General features: G+C 37.1%; 1 protein-coding gene across 2 annotated transcripts in view; it reads right to left on the bottom strand.

The window, feature by feature from the left end:
* The window catches only part of SUZ12 (SUZ12 polycomb repressive complex 2 subunit), a 39,505-nt gene extending 26,137 nt beyond the window's left edge, over positions 1-13,368 (bottom strand). The window contains exons 1-4 of one of the 2 annotated variants that reach the window (XM_006059394.4): positions 12,878-13,368; positions 10,508-10,554; positions 10,359-10,423; positions 6,063-6,131 (exon numbers count right to left, since the gene is read on the bottom strand). In XM_006059394.4, coding sequence (XP_006059456.1) covers positions 6,063-6,131; positions 10,359-10,423; positions 10,508-10,554; positions 12,878-13,151 — 455 coding nt within the window. In that variant the 5' untranslated portion in view covers positions 13,152-13,368. The remainder of the gene's footprint in view (positions 1-6,062; positions 6,132-10,358; positions 10,424-10,507; positions 10,555-12,877) is intronic. The other variant, XM_025281041.3, reaches the window with a different exon arrangement.
* Positions 13,369-19,636: the final 6,268 nt, after the last annotated feature.

Below are 19,636 nucleotides of genomic sequence, written 5' to 3'. Positions count from 1 at the left end.
AAATGATTTTCAAAGGGATAATGATGTCCTCCCTAGGACATCATAAGATTTTTAAAAGGTCAGGGATCAGGACCCATTATATTGTGGTACTTCTAAAATTATTTACATTGTTTTTATAGGAAATTCGATCTTAGGTCCAACTGTGAAACAACAAAAATACCTTGCATTGATCTACTCCAGAAAACACTTTGCTGCTGCTGCTAAGTCGCTTCAGTCATGTCTGACTCTGTGCGACCCCATAGACGGCAGCCCACCAGGCTCCCCCGTCCCTGGGATTCTCCAGGCAACAACACTGGAGTGGGTTGCCATTTCCTTCTCCAATGCATGAAAGTGAAAAGGGAAAGTGAAGTCGCTCAGTCGTGTCCAACTCTATGTGACCCCATGGACTGCAGCCTACCAGGCTCCTCCGTCCATGGGGTTTTCCAGGCAAGAGTGCTGGAGTGGGGTGCCACTGCCTTCTCCGAGAAAACACTTTATATTAGTGTTAGTCAAAACCTGGTCTACCCACTGAGATCATTGGAGAAACTTACTATGCCACATGGCAAGATATTGAGAATTAGACTTTAACCATTTTTATAGAAATTTAGCATTGCCATGACATCCAAGTATGTGATCAATATATTTTACAAAAAGTATCCATCTACAAAAGATTGGAAATTAAAAACTAACAAAAAGGTCACCACAGGATGGTTTGAGGCACAGTTTTAAATGGTACATTACAAATTAAATGAGATGGCAGATCCATTCAGCCACCATATAACATTGTTTGAGAAAAGGAATTCCAAATTTCAACTAACCAGTTTAAAAAACAAATTTGGGAATGTGATTTGCTATGCATAATTTCCCCTAGGGGAAAACACTCTCCTAAAAGTAAACACTCTGATACGTGCCTAGAATACAATGAAACAAGGAGGCTAAGTTGATCCCTTTCACCGGTGGTTTAGTCCAAGGAAAGAGGACAGTTTTCTCTCCCTTTCTAATTTACCCTTTTCCCTCTCTTGTGGCTACTGTGTCTACATCTTAATTGGTTAAGCTGGATCAGAGGAAGGGAAGAAAGAAACATGTAGGCCTGGTCAAGCCTATCTGGTCTTAGGCAGCACAGAATCCAGCTTAGATGATCAGAATAAAGTATCAGATAAGGATTTGGTTCATCTTCTTGATGTGTTTCCTATTTTTATCTTCTTAGGAAGAAAGCAATATGGCAACAGGAAACTAGAGGAGGAATGTGAAATTTGGGGATAAGATTTTAAGCACAAGTAATTGACAAGTATCTGACATTGTAAAGCAGTCTGCAGAATAAGGTTAAGTAAATTTAAATTCATAAGAGACGAATATTTTGAGATGAGATTCATGTAGGAAACTCAAATTTTAGGAGTAGACAGATCCCACAGAAGGATCAACATTTTTATGGAAATGGAAAGAAACCAAGATTAGCGCCTCAAATTTCTACACATTAATCTGACAGTGGCAGGTTTAAGACTTCATTTCTAGAGTCATGGCTATATGACCTCAAAACAGGTCAAGTGTGATGATAAGCTAAGTTACATTTAATGTTATGATGTAAACATTAAGACGACTAGCATTTCTTATTAGTATATTGCTTCACACTGTAAACTGTGTGTATCAAGCTGTTTCTAAAAGATGTTTATTTTCCTTAAGACTTAAGTAAAAAGCCGCTGTATTCAGAAAAAAAGTCAATAAAGATATGATTGTTTTGGGGGAAAAAAATCTGTTCTCAAATACCTAGATTTTAAGAATCATATATGATTAGTGGTGAATGATAAGGCACCTTCAGAAGTACATAGGTACAAAGAAATTTACGGCCCAGATTCTAAAAAAGGAACAATTAAAACTTAAGTCTGAAAAGATGTTGATATGTAAACAACTTCAAAACTTACAATCAAGACAGAATTGTTAAAAAAAAGAGAGAGAGAAAGGGGAGGAAGACATCAGACCCTATTATGGTGGAAAAAGACATATAATCAACTTAAGAAGCAGCTTGAAGTTTTAAAAATGCAGTTAAACCTACAAAAGAGGTGGCTAGAGTAACACCATTAATGCAATATATCTATTTAAAATAATTTACAGCTTTCTTAGCATAACGACCAACAATCTTAAATAGCCTACAAGGTCCTGCATTATCTGGTCATGGCCATCTGCTCTAGTCTCATCAAATGTCATCTTCTCTCTCGTCAGCTACACTGCCCTCAAATGATGTTACATTCCCTTTATCTAGAGTCACCTACCTGCTCACCCTCTATCCTCATTTTACTCCTATATTCATGTTTCAAATCTCAGCTTCTTCCTTCAGGGAAGCTCTCATTGAACATTTCTATTCCCAAATTAGACTCTCAAACGAGACCTGGTTCTCCTGCCTCATACAGCCATAGTTTCCCTATGTGTCTACTTTTACTTCCCAGCACTTATATTTATTATACAATTATGCCTTTTTTCCCTAAATGCTGATAAACTCCAGAAAGGCAGGTCTTCATCTGTTTTGCTTACCATTATATCCACTAGGTCTTAGTAAAGTGTCTGGGACATAGTACATGAAGGAAATGGGAATCCCAGAAAAAAAAAGATCCAAATTTTGTTACAGTACAAAAAGATGATAAGAAAAGGAAGATTACTAACTCAAAAGTTTAGGTTGTAATAACAACAACATAAAGTGATGGAAGGCACCTTTTCAACCTACTAAAAACATAGGCTTGGAAATATACCTAGTAGATGTTCTACTTCAGTTATCTTTGGAAGGAATTTCTCCAGCTACTAACAGGACCAGGAATGGAAAATGATTAAGTGGAAATGCTTCTAATTTGACCACAGGAAATATTTCTGGAAGCAATTCCAATTTGGAAATCTTTTCATGCTACCTTTCAGTCAGTGGAGATGCACTTAGAAGTCAGGAGCTGTGACTAGAGAATTCCCAAACTGGTAGGATTAATAGCCCAAGAGACTCCCTGGGATCCTGCTAAAACAGAATACTACAGAAAGATCAGAGATTTATACCAATGAATCGTAGTGCTTGGTCAAAACTCAAAATAAATTCAAAATCCACAATATACTGTCAAGTCAGAAACAACAGATGGGAGAGGACAGAACAAAGTATTGTATCACAAATTCTAAAAAGAAAGACATTTTAAATATACATAACCACACCAGAAGAGCAAGAAAAGATTAGGAAAAAATAGATACTAGAGATGTGACCACTATGAATTTCTAAAATTTGCTAATTGCTATGGAGTTTGCAGAAGCCATGGTACAACAAAAGAAATAATCTTCATAGTTGGTGGGTATTACTATTGAGTTTTAAGGTTACAAATGCAACCCCGATCTACTGTCACAAATTGACTGATACCTTAAAGAAGTGAAAACCATGAAATGTCCCATTTTTCTATCAGCTTCTCCCCTAATAAATTTCTGCCATTATCTGTGACAAGTAAGGTAACTGTAGAGTTAAAGTACAAAAAACAAGATCCTTCAACACCAACTTCACTTGGCACAGATAATGCCAGGAATTTGGTTTTGTTTTTAAGTCTCTACAACTGTGATAAATAGATCAGGGATGTGACTGTTCTAACCTTTGGGCTGTAGTACTACAGTATCTGGGGTATCTCAACAGTCTCCTGGAACTTTGGGGAATGAAATGCATTGGGTTTGAGAGTGGAGACATTAAGACTGTTGCAGTACTGAAAGAACATGAGTTCCAATGAAATCTATCCCAACTATAGCTACTGAACAAATCCAGGATCCAATTAAACTGAGTAAGAGCTTTATGTTTAAGATAGTACAGAATAAAAATATAGATGGGAGATACTTTATTTGTAAATGATTTAAGATTTTAATGTCTACTAGTTAATTTCATGGAACAACAAAGATTTACCTTGTTCTCCCGTAAGAGAATTTGACAATAGATCTTGCAAGCAAGGTTTTATAGTGCTGACATTATATACTGCTGTCTAGGGAACTTAGAAACCTATGTGATAATAAGTAGAACGGCAGGATTATGCCTAATTCGAGATGCAAAATACATTGAAGGAATTTAGTAATATAGGGCCTTGCGGGTAAACGTAAAATGAACCAATTTCTCAGTTAATTTTAGTGACTCTGGGAGCAACAATGAGACATTCATAAAGATGGAGTGTGTGTGTGGCGTGGGGGGTGGGGGTGGGGGTGGAACATTGAGTACAGTAATTCAATACCTCATGGGCCTGAAGAGCCTTGCTGAGTATTAAGCAAGCATGGTCAGCTCCAACACTGATAGGTCTGTTTAAAAAGATCTTGGGGAGCTGAAATGACCAACTCACTGGTCCCAGTTAGATCCTAGACTATTTTCAAAATTACAAGCAGGAATTCTATGCAACTCTCTGAAGTTTCTGTGAGTTGGTCAACAATACCCCTGTTACAGTACTGGCAGAGTTGTTAAACTCATTGGGTCAAAAGGAATATAATTATTTGGTGAGTACCAGTATAATAATCTATCTTCTTCACAACACACTCTCTAAGAGAAGTTCTGTAATATTTATCAAAGCCAAGGTCACAATGAGATAGTAGTCACGTTTAGCAGTGATGAAGGTAGAACCTTGATGGGGGAGATGAAGAAATGTTCAAGTTTTCTTCTTTTTGTTTTCACTCTTCCTTCTCACACAAGCCTCAGAAGACCTGAGGGCAAACTATTAAGGTGTTTAGGAGAAAAGAAGAGAGGATGTATGGTCAGGCTCTGACTACAGCTTCACACTTTAACTACAAAAGGCCCAGAGGGTCCCAAAAGATCTTTCCAGGGCAGGTGAACAGATAGGATTTGGAATAGAAATTCAAGCAAAGAATAGAGGGTGCATGCACTGAGCATATTTTCAGTCTATATAAACCAATACTGTAAGGTATTCCTTGGGCAGTAATCAATTAGGTAAAGATTTGGGATCTCAGCTTCTAGAATGAACTATCAAAGTTTATTTACAAATCAAGACTGCCTAGATAGGGAAATATAAGTTACACTTCAGTCCTACAAGACTGGAAACATTTTTTAAATGAGATTAAAAAAAAAAAAATTCAAATAATAACCAAACCGAAAAGACAAACTTAAAAGCAATTACAAAAATGATATCTCTTAGTCACAAAAATGAGATACTATAAATAAAGCATCATTGAATTAATGTACATCCTATCTAAATTGGTAAGATATGATTTAAAACTTCAAGAGAAAAAGAAAAATCCATGTGGCAGTTTTCTCAATTCCATTTTTTAAAAAATCTAGTATTTTTAGTTCTACATTCTCCCCTAAAAGTAGTCAATGAATAAACAAATACCACCCAAGTCCCTGTTTCTCTTTAGAATAATACTCATCTTTCTTTACTTATCAAAGAGTAAGTAGATACCTACCGTCTAGGATTGGAAGCATCTGTCTAGCTTAGGGAGATATTAAGCTACTGGGAACATTTAGGGATTAATTCTGGGAATCATATTTGAAAACACACATTAAGGTTCTGTCCAAAAGGCCAGGTTTCTGAAACTATCATGTGATAATACATTTCAAATATAAACGACAGTTAAGAATATTTTGCCTGAAGGACGTCAATAAGAGGAAGGATGAGAAAGGGAAAAAAAGTGCCTCTCTCAGAACTGTAGATGATTCCTTAGAAAAGAGGTCATCGTGTGAAGCACTTGGCACAGCACCTCAAGTACAGCCGAGTATACCATAAACAAGAGCCTCCATCTTTCTTCAGATGAGGTAGCAGGATTAATACTAACTGCAAAAGTTACAGAAACTTTGATTCAAAATGCAAGCAATTGTAGTAGAGAAAAATAATAATGAATAGAACTGCCTTAGAAAACAGTGAGTTTCAAGCACTGGAGATATTCAAGATAAGGCTTAAGAAGGGAGTCTCTGCCAGGGAGGCTACAGGAGAAGTAATCCCTGATTTGTGTATGAGTTTGGATCAGATGACTTCTAAAGTTCGCTCTAACTCCTTATAATATTGAGGTGATCACAATGAAAATGATCACTGTACTTTTTCTTTTTTCCTCAAGTTTGTCACTTAATGTAAACTGATAGGTTATCTTACCTATGAGATTCTTGCTCTCCTTTCATTTTCTCTACTTTTGATAACATATCATCAACTTTAAATGTTTTCCTGGAAGAAACAGATAAACAAAATAATCACTTCTCAACTGGGAAAAACAAACAGATTATACTTTATTGTCACTATAATAGGCAAACTGGGTATGTGATTTTTATTTTTAATAAGATAAATTATGGATGGTTAGCCGTAACAATGAATACTATTGAGACAGTGTATATAATAATACAGCAAACAAGCCTTCAAGTCCCATTTCAAAGGCTAACTTTTCTATGAAACCTTGGGTAATTAATCCAAAACTACAGGGATTTCTCCCTACCTATGGAACTTGGTTTATACTTATTTTGACATTTAGTCTCCTAAATGTGAAACTTGAATAAATATTTTATTTCTATTAGATTATAAGTTCCTAAAGGGCAGAGATTCGTCTTCTTCAAGGAAAGCCACATGGTGCTTGGCATGTGGCCTTAATCTTGGTAGGTGCCAAGCATCTGTCAGACTGAGCCAAACAAATGCAAATTATGTATATTTTGAAACATTCATATTTCTATTAAGTAACCTGACAAATATGGATATTCCATAAAACATATGAAGTATAGTAAAACACCCTCAAAGATGAGCAGCAATGGCTAAAGTTAAATGTGTAATTGTAAAGAGATGGTTGTCAACATCATGAAAAAAACTTTGAAGTTTAAAGGACATACCATCAAATCATAACAAAATCATCAGCTTTTTAACTTAACAAGTTTAAGAGAAAAAAGTAGTTTTCCACAAAATAGAAACTTAAATTAAGAATAACCACACCCTCGGTAAGCAATTTAAGAATGAATGGATTCTAAAACAAGCCTCATCTTCGTTCTTAAGGTAATCTACTATTTACATTTTTTAGAGGTTAAAAAACTAGACTCATATATGTTAATGGGAAACAAATATTTCTTATACTCCCTTCAAATTTAGAACTCGAAAAGGTTCATGCATTCCACATTAATTACTTTGTAAAGCTTGAATTCAGATACTAGAAATTACTAATATGATCATTCCTCAAAAACAGCTATTGTACCCTATAATAAAATATCAGCAGAGAAATGGTGATGCAAATATATCATAGCAAAACACTGATAGGAAGAATAGAATTGATATAATCTATATTTCAGATGAATAAATAGCCTCCATTAACAAAAGGGCTTTTTTAAAAAAGCTTCTCTCTTTACCTTTAGAGTTACTGAAAACCTCAATATTAAAGTTTCATCTGATAAAGTATAGAAGAAGTTCTTTAAGAAGGATGGCAATACATTTTCAATCTCCATAGATAAGAGAGAAGAAAGAAGAAAAACCTATGATTCTTTTAGGCTAGTTACAAAGAACTTTTCAGTATAAATACTGAAATGTACTACTGAGGAGGTTGTAAAGTTTCTGAAAACTTTTAAGAATAAAATGTTTATCTTTGTGTAATGATTAAGAAGAAACCTTGTCTGTGGGAAGAAAAGTTAAGACTGTGGGTCACAAGGTTCATCTCTTCCAACTTTATGGAGACTGTACATAGGAGAACTGACTATTAACAACCATTTGAAATAGGTTAGATCATACAAGCAACCCAGCATTCCTTAGGAAAAACAAAACAAACCATATAGGCAACTACAGAAAAGCAGCCTCACCTCCCAACACCAAGTATTTCTGTTTTTTAGAAAGGTGCTGCTACTCTAGCTCAGATTTAACAAGGGATATAGTTATCAAAAGGTCATCAAAATGGAGAATATTATTAAAATTCAAGAAATTTCAGGAAATTTTGGAGGGAGGATTCAGAAGCAGCTTGCATGAAACCTAGTAAAATGGGCTCAATAAGACACCCTTCTCTCCTCACCAGTGTTTCCACTGTGCCAGGATAGTGGCAGCCTATAAAATCTGAATACCTCTATGAAGTGCAACGAAAGTAAAAGACTTACAAATATACTAGATTTACTCTTACACCTGCATGTCAAAAGGAGTGATAAGTATATTCCAACAATGAATATTATGTTGTTGTAATGGTACAAAAGGAGTTCCCAAAACATGGTGAGTAAAGGGATAGTACTAAAAGCAATTTTGTAAAAGCAGTTTCAAGAACACTGTGAACAAAGACCACAATCACTGGGCTAAATTCGTGACCTTCCAAATTCACTAACTACTTTGAAAAAGACAGCACTCATTTGAAGATATTAAGTTGTAGTGTAAGTGTTAAAAATGAGTCAGTGTCTTATACAGGCCAAGCATGCAACAAAAGAATAAAGTGATTCCTAATGCATTTTTACATGGAAAATATACTACATGGAATGTGTATGTCTCTTGGCTGGCAAACTGCTTAGAAACTGTCCCAAAAGACAATTTTTTACCTATGGGATACTAAATCAAGAAAATTCACTTCTACTACCAAATTTTTAAAATGGCTTCCACTCATTAGCGGACAAGAGAAATGAATCCCACAGTCTAATAAACAATTATGATGTATTCTTTAATCCACTTATAGATTAACCCAAATTTACTTTTAAAGAATTTTATCACTTTAAAATCAGATAGCATTCTAGATGATAACTGCAGTAATTTTTTTTTTTTGGGGGGGCCACATGGCAGCATCCAAGATCTTAGTTTCCTGATCAAGGATAGAACCCGTGCCCCCTGCAGTGCAATTGCAAAGTCTAAGCCACTGGATCGCCAGGAAAGTCCTCTAGATGATCTCATTTCCATATTAAAAATATTGAAAGAAAAATTTACTACTTAATAAAATCCTCCTACTTTTATAGAGTAAATCAAGGATCTGCAGATTATGGACCACTGGCCAAATCCAGCCTACTGTCTGTTTTTGCACAGCCTATAAGCCAGAATGCTTTTTACAGATAAACATTTCCAAGCGATTTGATAATAGAGAACTCTAAATCCCAATTATGTTAAATGCTATCCCCTCACTCCACTTTGCAAAAATAAAAGAATTCCACATTTCTCACTAGTAGGCATGTATTATAAAACACTGCAGTAGGGAATTCCTTGGTGGTCCAGTGGTTAGGGCTTAGTGCTTTCACCACCGAAGCCTAGGTTTAATCCCTGGTGAGGGAACTATGATCCTGCAGGCCATGGGGCCAAAAAAAAAAATACACTGCACTCAATCATTATATTTTGAATTTCATCAAAAATTTGTTGACATATGTTTTTCTTTTTTGTATAATACCTATATACTACCTAATATCCTCAATTCTGTTTCCTGGACCACAAAGCCTAAAGTATTTACCATCTGGCCCTTTACATAAAAAGTTTCCTGAACCCTGGCATGGAGTAGACAGGTAAAGAATTGACATATTTAATTCTGCTGCCTAGTCTATCACTTTCTTTCTAGTTATTTACAAATTTGACAGTTTTCACTAGTTAAATACATGTGCAGGCGTGCGCACAATCGCGTGTGCATGCTCTCTCTGGATCCAGAGGGATTATCAAAAGACAAATGGTTTTAACATTTCAATCCTTCAAAATACATCTAGATAGATCTACAAAACTGAACTATGTCTTACCATAAAAAACATTGATACTTACTTAGTAACCAGCAGGAGTCTCCAAAGGAGTTTAGTTTCAAAGTTTACTGAAAAGCTTAATGGTTTTCCTAAGTCAAGACTATAACAATACCAAATGCTTAGTAAAGGTTCTCTCCTTTAAAGTTTTGTTCACTTGATATGCTCAATAAATAATCATGGGCACAGAACAAGAAACTAGCATTCCATAATTATATACGGTTAAATGTTAAAAGTAAAAATAAGCTGACACCTCTAGATTCCACTTTAAGACTAAGTAATTAAGATTAAGAAGTTTTTAAAGACATTCCTCCTACTGACTTCAAAAGTATTTCCCTTTTAATAAAACCACCACCAAAAATATAAAATGAGATTTCTTTATTGTTAGAACATAAAAGAAATACTCAGACATTAACTGGTAAACTTATGTATCAAAGATAAGTTCCCATGAGCCCTAATTTAGTAAATATTTAAATCAACTCCTACCAAACTTGAAAAATACTATTAGCACAGAGCAAAAACATCATCAGTAAAATCACTTCATTTACTTCACTATAAATCATTTCTATCAGGAATAAACTGGCAATCAACTGGGATTTACAAAAGTGGTACTTAAAAAGTTGCTTTGCAATCAATTCAATTACTCTTTCACCTCAGTTTTCATATTTAACCTTTCATTAGAGATCGTACTTTAAAACAAAATTTTAACATGATTTGATCAACTTGAAATAAGATTCATAAAATGTACCTTTTGATGTTTGTTCTGGAGTTTCGATGAGACATGTAAGTAAGAGTTCTATGCAAAAATATTGGCTATAAAAAAAGTTAAAATATTCAAATTAAATAGATGAAATTCTAGGAAAAAAATAATGCTGATGAATTTTGTTGATTACTTACCGCTATAAGATTTCGTGTTCGAAGAAATCTATAGATCTGCGTTGGTTCTAGGTAACAGAAACAAAATCCAAATGTTATCTAAATTCACTCATTACTTAAGTTGTTAAGAAAATACCAACCCAGGCCATGTTATAACCAATATAAACTAATCACCTATATGAAAATCATGTACTGAATATTTACATCAAGAAAATTAGTATGCACAATTACATTAAATGACATTCAGTCTACAACACACATTCACAAAACGCATCTACATTTATTTTAAATTTAAGGTACTCTATAATCTTGTTTTTAAGCCTTGCATATCTAAGGCAGCTATTTTTAAACAAGTTTGGATGCAGAACTGCAGAGAAGTAGTTATATTCATTTAACTCAGTTAATATAAACTATTAATAACCCATCTCTTTCTAAAAAGTAGCTAAAATGAGATAGTTGGATTCCGTAAAAGAACTCCATATTGATGCCAATAACAAAAATGAAATGTTCGCTTTTTAATTGGTCTTTTCAAAAGTCTGTCCAGTAGTCAGCTTAAACAGAATACAACTGTTACCCAGATAGATGTCCCAATACAGATATGAGCAAAATTAGTCCTGAAATCTAAAACACAGATCAGCTAAAATTTTCATTGAATTTATTTCTAGCTATAGTTGAAGTTTCTATTTTGCTCAATTTAAATATTACCTCAGTACGTAAATACTATCACAACACATTTTTAAAGTAATAGATTCCCAGAATGTTTTTAATGCTGTTTACTTAAATTTGTTACAAAGGATGTAGGTTATAGATAGAAAATATTTTTATACACAAATACCATAATACCAGTTACATTAATGACATGTTAGTAATATATTTCTTTAAATAAAGCAGTATAAAAATGACTATTAGTAAATACATCAAAGCATATACAAGTCTCAGAAACTAAGATCAATATTAGAGAAGAATCAAGTTGTTCTGTGACCAAATCTTTTTTTTTTTTCCAAATCTAACTCTTAATGACAGTTCATCTCTACAAAGCAGACTCATCAGAAAGCAAGATAGATAAAACTCTTCGAGGATTTGTCTCCTCATAATGTTTAGAGAGAATTTTTTAAAATTTCCACTCAATCTTTAGTTAGCTAAGTTTTAGTCTCAAATAAACTAAAAGGAGATGAGATGTTTTAGAAAGAGTACAAACATGTATGTTTATTGTCATCACTGTGCTTTAGTATTTCCAATTGAAAGCCTCTACAGATTTCCGAAACTGTATTAAGGAAATGCGAGAATAATATAAATCTCTCTCAAGCAGGTTCAATACTCATTTCAATAAAAACTGAAATTCCTTGTATTAAATTTCAATTAGAATTTCATGAAGCACTAATGAGAGAGAATGAAAGAAGGGTATTAAACAATGTAATACATCTTTCCAAGCACAGCTGATACCATGCCCTTAACATATGCCACGGAAAATTGTAAATAAAGACATTGAGTGGTAGAGTTGAGTTTATTCAAGTATCTGTAAGACATCTAGCTGTTAAATATCATCCAGATACAACATCCACACCAAAGCAGAGAGGAAAACAACCAGGACGTAATATTCATTAAAGAACAGGGCAGGTTACTCATAGTCATGCTGTTTCTTACAAATTCTATTGTTTGTTTCCAGACACCTTGCCCCCTTCCTAAATTAAGTCGTAGCTCTGCCCTCGAAACAGACCTTAAAAACAGAAATTGACATCAGAAAATGTCCTGAAATGAAGACAAACACAACGGGCAGAATTCCGAGAACGTGTCTAGAGAAGTGAGTTGCTTAAGCACTACCTGTCTCAGTTTACGTCCCCCTTAAATGGGTGGAAAGATTTGAAAGGTTTAGAGCATCAAAAGGTGCCATGTTAATGTGCAGCACCAAGTTCTTGCGAAGGCATTTCAGACTGACAATTTGGTCGATTTTACTGCATTCCTCTCTTCACAGGCTTAATTTTGCTCCTCTGAACCTACAACCGACAGCCTTGTACTTCTGGAGTACGGAAGGCATGAAAGAAAGCAAGAACTCGTCCTGTACCGCAGATCCAACTGTACAGTTCAACCGTGACCTCCTCACCTAAAAGCAGCCTGCTCTTAACGCGGGGCCCCACGGCCTCAGCTCGCGTGTAAATCTTTTGGGGAGGCACGAACCTCACCTGGACCCCTTAGCCTATCTCCCCCAAAGCCCCTAGACTTCGAGCCCCCGTGAGCCGTAACCCCCGAAGGCGGAACAGCCCCCTCAATTTCGCCTTCCACTCCCGAATCAAACCGACTCCAAGAGACGAAGGGGGTCCCAGCACGAGTGTCCCGGCCCCCTAACGCTGCAAGAGTGGAGATTCCTGCCCTCAAAGCCTCCAACACACTCACTCTCAAAGGCCTGGAGGAAAAGCTCGTGGTCAGCCTGGACGTGCTCCATTTTCGGCTTCTTCACCGGTAACACCGCGGCCCCCGCCGCTGCCGCCGCGGAGGAGGAGGAGGAGGCCGAGTAACTGCCGCCGCCTCCACAGCCCCCGCCACCGGATTTGCCGCCCGACGCCGTCGCCGCCGCCACCGCCGCCGAACCCCCGAAACCTCCTCCCCCGGACCCCGCGCTGGGCCCCGAGCCGCCCCCTCCCCCACCGCCGTGCTTCTGAGGCGCCATCGCGGTTCCTGCCTCCTCCCCCCGCCAGCTACCCGCCGGGCGGCCCCGGAGAGTAAGCGCCTGCAATACCAACCGCTCGCCCCAGCAGGCTCCGGCGGACCGAGGGGGGAAGGAGGAGAGAGGGGAGGAGAGGGGAAGGGAAGGGAGGAGGAGAGGAGGGAAGGAGGGAGGAAAAAAAAAAGTGTCTCCTCCTGAGAACCCCGCTCCGCTCGAGAGACCGCTCACCCTAGCCTGGCCTCGCTCCGCCCACTTCCCCCGCCCGGCGCTCTGATTGGTCGGCGGGAGCGCGCGCCGCCCGGCCGCCCAGCCCGTTGGCCCGCGGATTCCCCCGTCAGTCACGCGGAGGCGCTTCTCGCGGAGGCGCGGCTTGGTTGGCCCGTGCGCGCTGCCGATCGCGGGCCCGGCCGCCTCTTTGAACTGAATTCGCGGGAAAATTAGGGGTCGGAGCGGCCTTCCTGCTGGCCCCGGTGCATTCTGGGGAGAGAGAGAGACCCAGCGAGCGGCTTAGGGAGCCGTTTCTCGCCTTCTGAGCGTCGTCAGTTGCCGCCCCCGGGGTATACAGGACCCCTGAGGAGAGGCGGGCCTCTGAGGAACTGGGGGCCGAGGGCCCTGTTAAATGAACCGAGATCCTTTCTGGATCGTCGAGTCTCTAACTTCACAGGCAGGGGCCTGCCTGGGGGTTTGGTCGGGTCGGGTCGGGTCGCTTCTGGTCTAAGGGGCTAGCGGGGCGGGGATCGCTTCCCTGGTCCCCTCGTCACCACGTGCCTCAAGGCGCCCTTGGCCGAATCCCACCCAGCGAGACTCAGAGAGGACTGGGGCAGCCAAGGGCTTGCGGCTGCTGCTCTCTCGAACGCCGCAGGGCTCCACCAAAGGGAGCGATTTCTAGGGAGCTTGAATGTCCAAAAATCAAATGAAGAAAACGATTTTCTGAAGGTGCGGTGATGCTTCAGGATGCTTACTGAGAGAGGTGTGGCTTCTCAACATGTTAGAAGTAAAACCCAGATATTTGATCCCCGGACACCAGAAGAGTTGTCAGAGGGACAAACTACATGATTTTTTAGAAGTATCTACACCCATCTTGAGAATCTACTCATTTTGCGCTCAAAAACTGGAGAGGGAATCCGGTGTTTCGCCTGTCTCTTTTAAAAAGAGATGCATAGGCCCGATTCAGGCTTCCGGTCCGGACTGGTTTGGAGTCGAGCTAATACTCCGAGATTTGAATTTCAGGTTGGGCAATATGATCTCTAAGGGCGTCCTTCCAGTTGAAATCCTGTGATCTTGTATTACATTAAAATGAAATATTATCTTCGAAAATTGCAATCTATAAACACAGATCCATTTCATACTTCCAATTATATTTTTTGAATGCTTGCGTTGGGCCCTTTATAGTTAATTTCAAAATGCTGTTTACGAAGCAGGCATCTTTGGAATGGTTATTTAAATAACCAAAGCGCTGATTTTATCCATGCATATTCTACTTAAGAAAGTGAGCTCTGCAGGTTTTGCATGTAGTATAAAATTTGGCATTTCAGAAACACATCCAAAAGTAGGTATACCTGTTGCTGGTTTTTAAGTAGTCTGTATTTTTAGTCAGACGAAAAGTTCAGAATGCTGTCCTGTGTTATACTGTTATGTACTCAGTATTTTTTTTAGTTTCCCCCTGCCAAAATAAAGAAGAGATTTTGTTTTGTTCTTTAGATTTCTGAAATAACCCTTTCCTGAACTGAGAGGCTTGTGGGGTATTAGATCTTGCTAAACTGCTCATCTTTAGCTTTACAGGGTTAGAAAATGAAGTTTCATCAATTCAGTCAAGGTCTGGAGTACTAAGCATACTAAGCAAATCACAAAATATCAAGTTATAAGCCTAAAGGCTAATTTGTTAATTAAGAGTAAATATAACTGACAAAATTACCCATCTTCATCATTTAGGAGAATAGGGTTCTCCTTTTGAAGGGGAGGGTGGAAATACAGGTAGAGCCAAAGAGGTTATCGTAAATCTTCAATGAATAGAGAAATGGAACCAAAGGATTTGGGATGTTGCTAAAGGGTATTTCCTTTAAGAATGTGATGGTATAGCATTCTAGGCTTCACCCTGGGTGTAGTTTTAATGTACAGTAGCTAACCAGTATTGATGATAAGAATCAAAGCTATCCATGCTCTGGAAGAGTTGTATAACACATTCTCACTTTTTGTCTTCTCCTTTGTCCAAAATGTATGTAGCATACTAAAAAATCCTTATAACCTCGAACAAATTAGAATTATTTGGGGGGTTATCTTGGTCACATTACTATCTTCTTAATCCGATTATGTTCCATAGATAAAATGTTAATAGATCACCTCAAGGTTGGTCACTTCTGTGACTAGGTTGTTTTGTTATTTTTTAAGTTTGGTGTGGCAACTGTTTTTGAGACTGGTGATGCCAATTCACTGTCAAAGACAGGTATATATTTAGTTCCCGGCCTCACACTGAATTTGAATTGCTTTCAAGGGTTTTGTTTGTTTTGGCTTTCATGCATATTTGGAATTGGTAAACCCCTAAAAAGCAAAGGCCACTGACCTTTTCTTTTATATTTCCTAGCACCAGACTAGATATGTGTGCAAGGAAAGAATGGCCATCATATTGACCTTTATAGCTGTGAGTATTCTTTTAGGTATGTTACCTCAATTTGTCATAATGATCCTATGAAGCTGGCATTATTTTCATTTTACAGAAGAGAAAATAGGCTCAGAGAGGTTAAGTCACTTGCTCATTTAGTGGCAGAGCTGTGACTTGGACCCATCACTTTAAGCACTGAGTCTATTAGAGTAAGCCAATAAGAGCTATATCAGAAGAAAAAGAACATTTAAGTCTCACTTTGAGGGAACTAAAGTTGTATTTGCTGACATGTTCTGAGAGATATATAATCAAATTTGATTTTTAAAAAGGAATGGCCTCTAACGTAAAAATATTAATAACCTTAATAAAAGTTAGTATGAAAAAATAATTTCAACAGTTCTGTTTGAAACTTAAAATCAAAAGTTTGCATATTTTCCCCTTTGTCTAGAAAAGAAAAACATAAGAACCATGGAATATTCACTGTGTATTATGGGGTTTTCATAATAAACCCCTGATTTGTGTGTGTGTGTTTATCTAGGCTTAACTAGATATAGTAAGTGTGGTAGTAAGGCATAGTTAGAACCCCTGGGACAAAAAGAAACTTGACACTAATAACCTGAGGGAGGAGAAACCACCTGAGACGCAATGGAAATACCTAAACCTGAATTTGGGTAGGCCTATAACTGAAGATAACTACTATGTCCATTTGTTTTAAACTGTGGGACAAGTGATTTTTATGTTTAATTTTAAGCAAAAGCAGGAGTGAATTGAGATTTATTGAGCATTCTATCCATACAACATTTGTAAAACTGTTATTTACTATTGTTAGTCTCTTACACACAAGTAATTGAATCTCAGAGAGATTAAGTCACTCTCTCATCATCCCACAGCTTTTAAGTGGGCAAGCTGAGATTTGAACCCAGTTACAGGGAACTCAAAACCCCATGTGTTTTCCAGTAAAACAAAGGTATCCAGGCTGTCATCTTGGAAGACCCAGAGTTTCAAAAAGCAAGCGTAGGCTCTACTTCCCCATTCATCTGCAATCAGGGCTGTTCTGCTTCTCTGTGTTCTGTAATTTCAAAGATAATGGATCTGCTTGCTCAAGAAATATTTTTTGAAAACCACTGCATTACTCTCTGCTGCCTTCCCAAGTCTGATAATGAGGAACAATGAGCTAAAATGGCACTAATAATGTGGGCTATATTCACCTCAAAATTTGACACCATGAAAAACATGAGTATGCTAAGAATAATGAAGTTTACTTTAATAGTACTGACACATAGATGAAAAAAATCTCTGTTTCTCACTCATGCCCTGCCCAGAAAAAAAAATTTTAATCTTGCTTTTGTTATCCTTTATCTTTGTGTGAACTGATTGTTTCCAAACCAAGTTTCCTCTTTATTTTCTAAGGGGAAGAAAAGCATTACTATGTCACCATCCTTCATAAATAATATCAACAAAACTAGATAGATATTATACCACTTCCATAATAATGCTGTAGTCTGAATTTCCATTTAAAGTTTGTAAGTTCACCCTCATTGTACAATTTCTGATTACCATTGATAATCAGAACAAATTAAGAGATACAGGCCTTTATTTTTAGCTTGTCGTTTTACAGATACTGTTCTTATCTCTCTGAGACAGTTTTCGTTTGATGGGTATATGTAGCAATTACTCTTTATAAATGACTTTGTTATGTGAAAACAAATTTTATAGCTAGAAGAAACTTAGATAGTATCTAGCTTAAGCCTCTTTTTATACACCTGAAGAAGCTGAGTTCCAGAGTTTAATTTGCTAAGATTACACAGGAAGTATATGCTGAGAGAGAATCTATAGGGTTAAATACTTGTGGAAAAGCTGCCTCTTAGCATCTACATTTAGTTTTATTTAGGATGTTGTATGTTCTTCTTTAAAAAAGTTCTTTTCCACCTTACTCTACTCAGAATTTTATTTCTGCCTGCACACTATCCAATGGAACTAGATCCTGGGGAAACATTGCTATTATTCTTGATTGAGCTAGTTTTTTCTCCTTCATATTCATGGCTTCCTACAATAACTTACTCATGTGGCTAGTTTGAGAAAGTTGCCACCTTCATGGTTAAGCTGAATGAGAGAGATGTCCTGAAGAGACTACAGAATGATTTGGCAGCTGTTTTTGATAGAACAACACAGAGCTTACAAATTGCCACTGGGATATCTAATACTCTATGTGCCTGCAAGAAATTCCCTGAGATTATAAAAGCACTAGGCAATAGATTTCAGAATTCTGTAACCATTTTTTATCACAGAGGCACTGTAAAGAGAACAATTTGGGGAGTAGGACTTCTACTTCATATCAAGATAAATTAACTTTCTGTACTTTGGGGATCAAATTAATACACAGAAGCCAAAAAATTAATTTGGTTGGGCTTTCTTCAGAGAGCACTCTTCGCAGAGAGTTTTCTTAATAGGAGATAAATGTTTCTGGCTCTATTTCTATTTTTTAAATCTAATTTTCTCCTAGATTTTAAAAGTTAGCAGCAAACTTAGGAGAAAGAACATTATACTATCAGTCAACTCTTGACTTGTCATTATTTCACAGTGTGAGTTTGATAAAGTTATTTAAGTTCTCTGGTCTTTGTTTTCTCAAATATAAAATTAAGGATTGATTTAGAATAGTGATTTTTGTCCATAACAGAATCCCTGGAAGTTGAAGGTAGAGCATGTATTATGTGGGAAATCATGTTCAGCATTATAATTTTGTTTTTGAAAGGGAAAAACAAAGCTATCTACAGTTCTTATACTATAATCAGTCAAAATAAAGTTCTTTATCAATGACTATATGAAAAAATAGAGAGTCTTCCATATAGCACATGACACATCTATAATATGTGTTCTTAAGGCACATTTCCCTACAAAGATAGACATGGGTTACAGAGGTAGGAGAATAGGAACTTTTTAAAAAATCAAACTAGGTAAAGAGGAAAAAAATCAAGAAACACTGATACGGGTTATTGTTAAAGTTATCCCAGTTCTTTAATTCTAAAAAAAATAAGTGCGCTATACCAAAGTTAAATTCATCCAAATGTCCTTTTCTATAAAATTATAAAACATGGGTTCTACTTTTGATTCCTGAATGAAACAATAAACAAAATGCAAAAAGTGTTATTTTTTCTCTAATGGAGCAGATAAGGGTTAAAAATTCAGCTCAAAACATGTCAAATAATGTAGAAGAGTGCCAGTAGGAAGGTAAACTACACAATATTTAGAATGGGAAATGAAAACAGGAAAGTTTATGTTGTACTTATCATATAAGAATATAAAAATCTTTCACCGATAAAAGCAAAAATATCTGAAAAATGCTGAGAATCCAAAAAGATCTGAGCCGCCTGAATTGCCCACAGAGAGGAATGTTAAAAAATAAGTTGGTAGGCCTTTTAACAAAAATTCAGTAATTTATTCAACCAATCTTCAATTAATTGTTACACTATGAAGAAAAAAAAAGAGGCCTGTACAAAGAAGAAAAAAAAGAGGCCTGTACAAATTGCTTTTAGGAATTTGTTGAAGCTTTTTCAGGGTCCCAATGGGTGTTTAAATAATATGAATATTTTCTTGTTTTGTCCAGAGTTAATCATGTAGGGAATTCCATGGCAGTCCAGTGGGTAGGACTTGGCATTTTTGCTGCAGGGGGCTAGGTTCAGTCCCTGGTTGGGAAACTAAAATACCTGAAAGCCTCCAGTGGTCAAAAAAATACCCCCAAAAAACAAAGTTTATCATCTATGTCTGTCTACTTCTCCATCCGTCATCTAAGATACCACATTGCTTTTGATCCTCATGCGCCTTAGTCTCCTCTAGTCTGTGACCTGTAACAGCTTCTCAGACCTTCCTTGTTTTTGATGGACCTTGACAG

Source organism: Bubalus bubalis, chromosome 3, assembly GCF_019923935.1.
Source record: "Bubalus bubalis isolate 160015118507 breed Murrah chromosome 3, NDDB_SH_1, whole genome shotgun sequence".
Classification (NCBI taxonomy): domain Eukaryota; kingdom Metazoa; phylum Chordata; class Mammalia; order Artiodactyla; family Bovidae; genus Bubalus; species Bubalus bubalis.
Note: the sequence above shows the minus strand (reverse complement) of the source record. Positions and strands in the feature narration are given on the sequence as shown.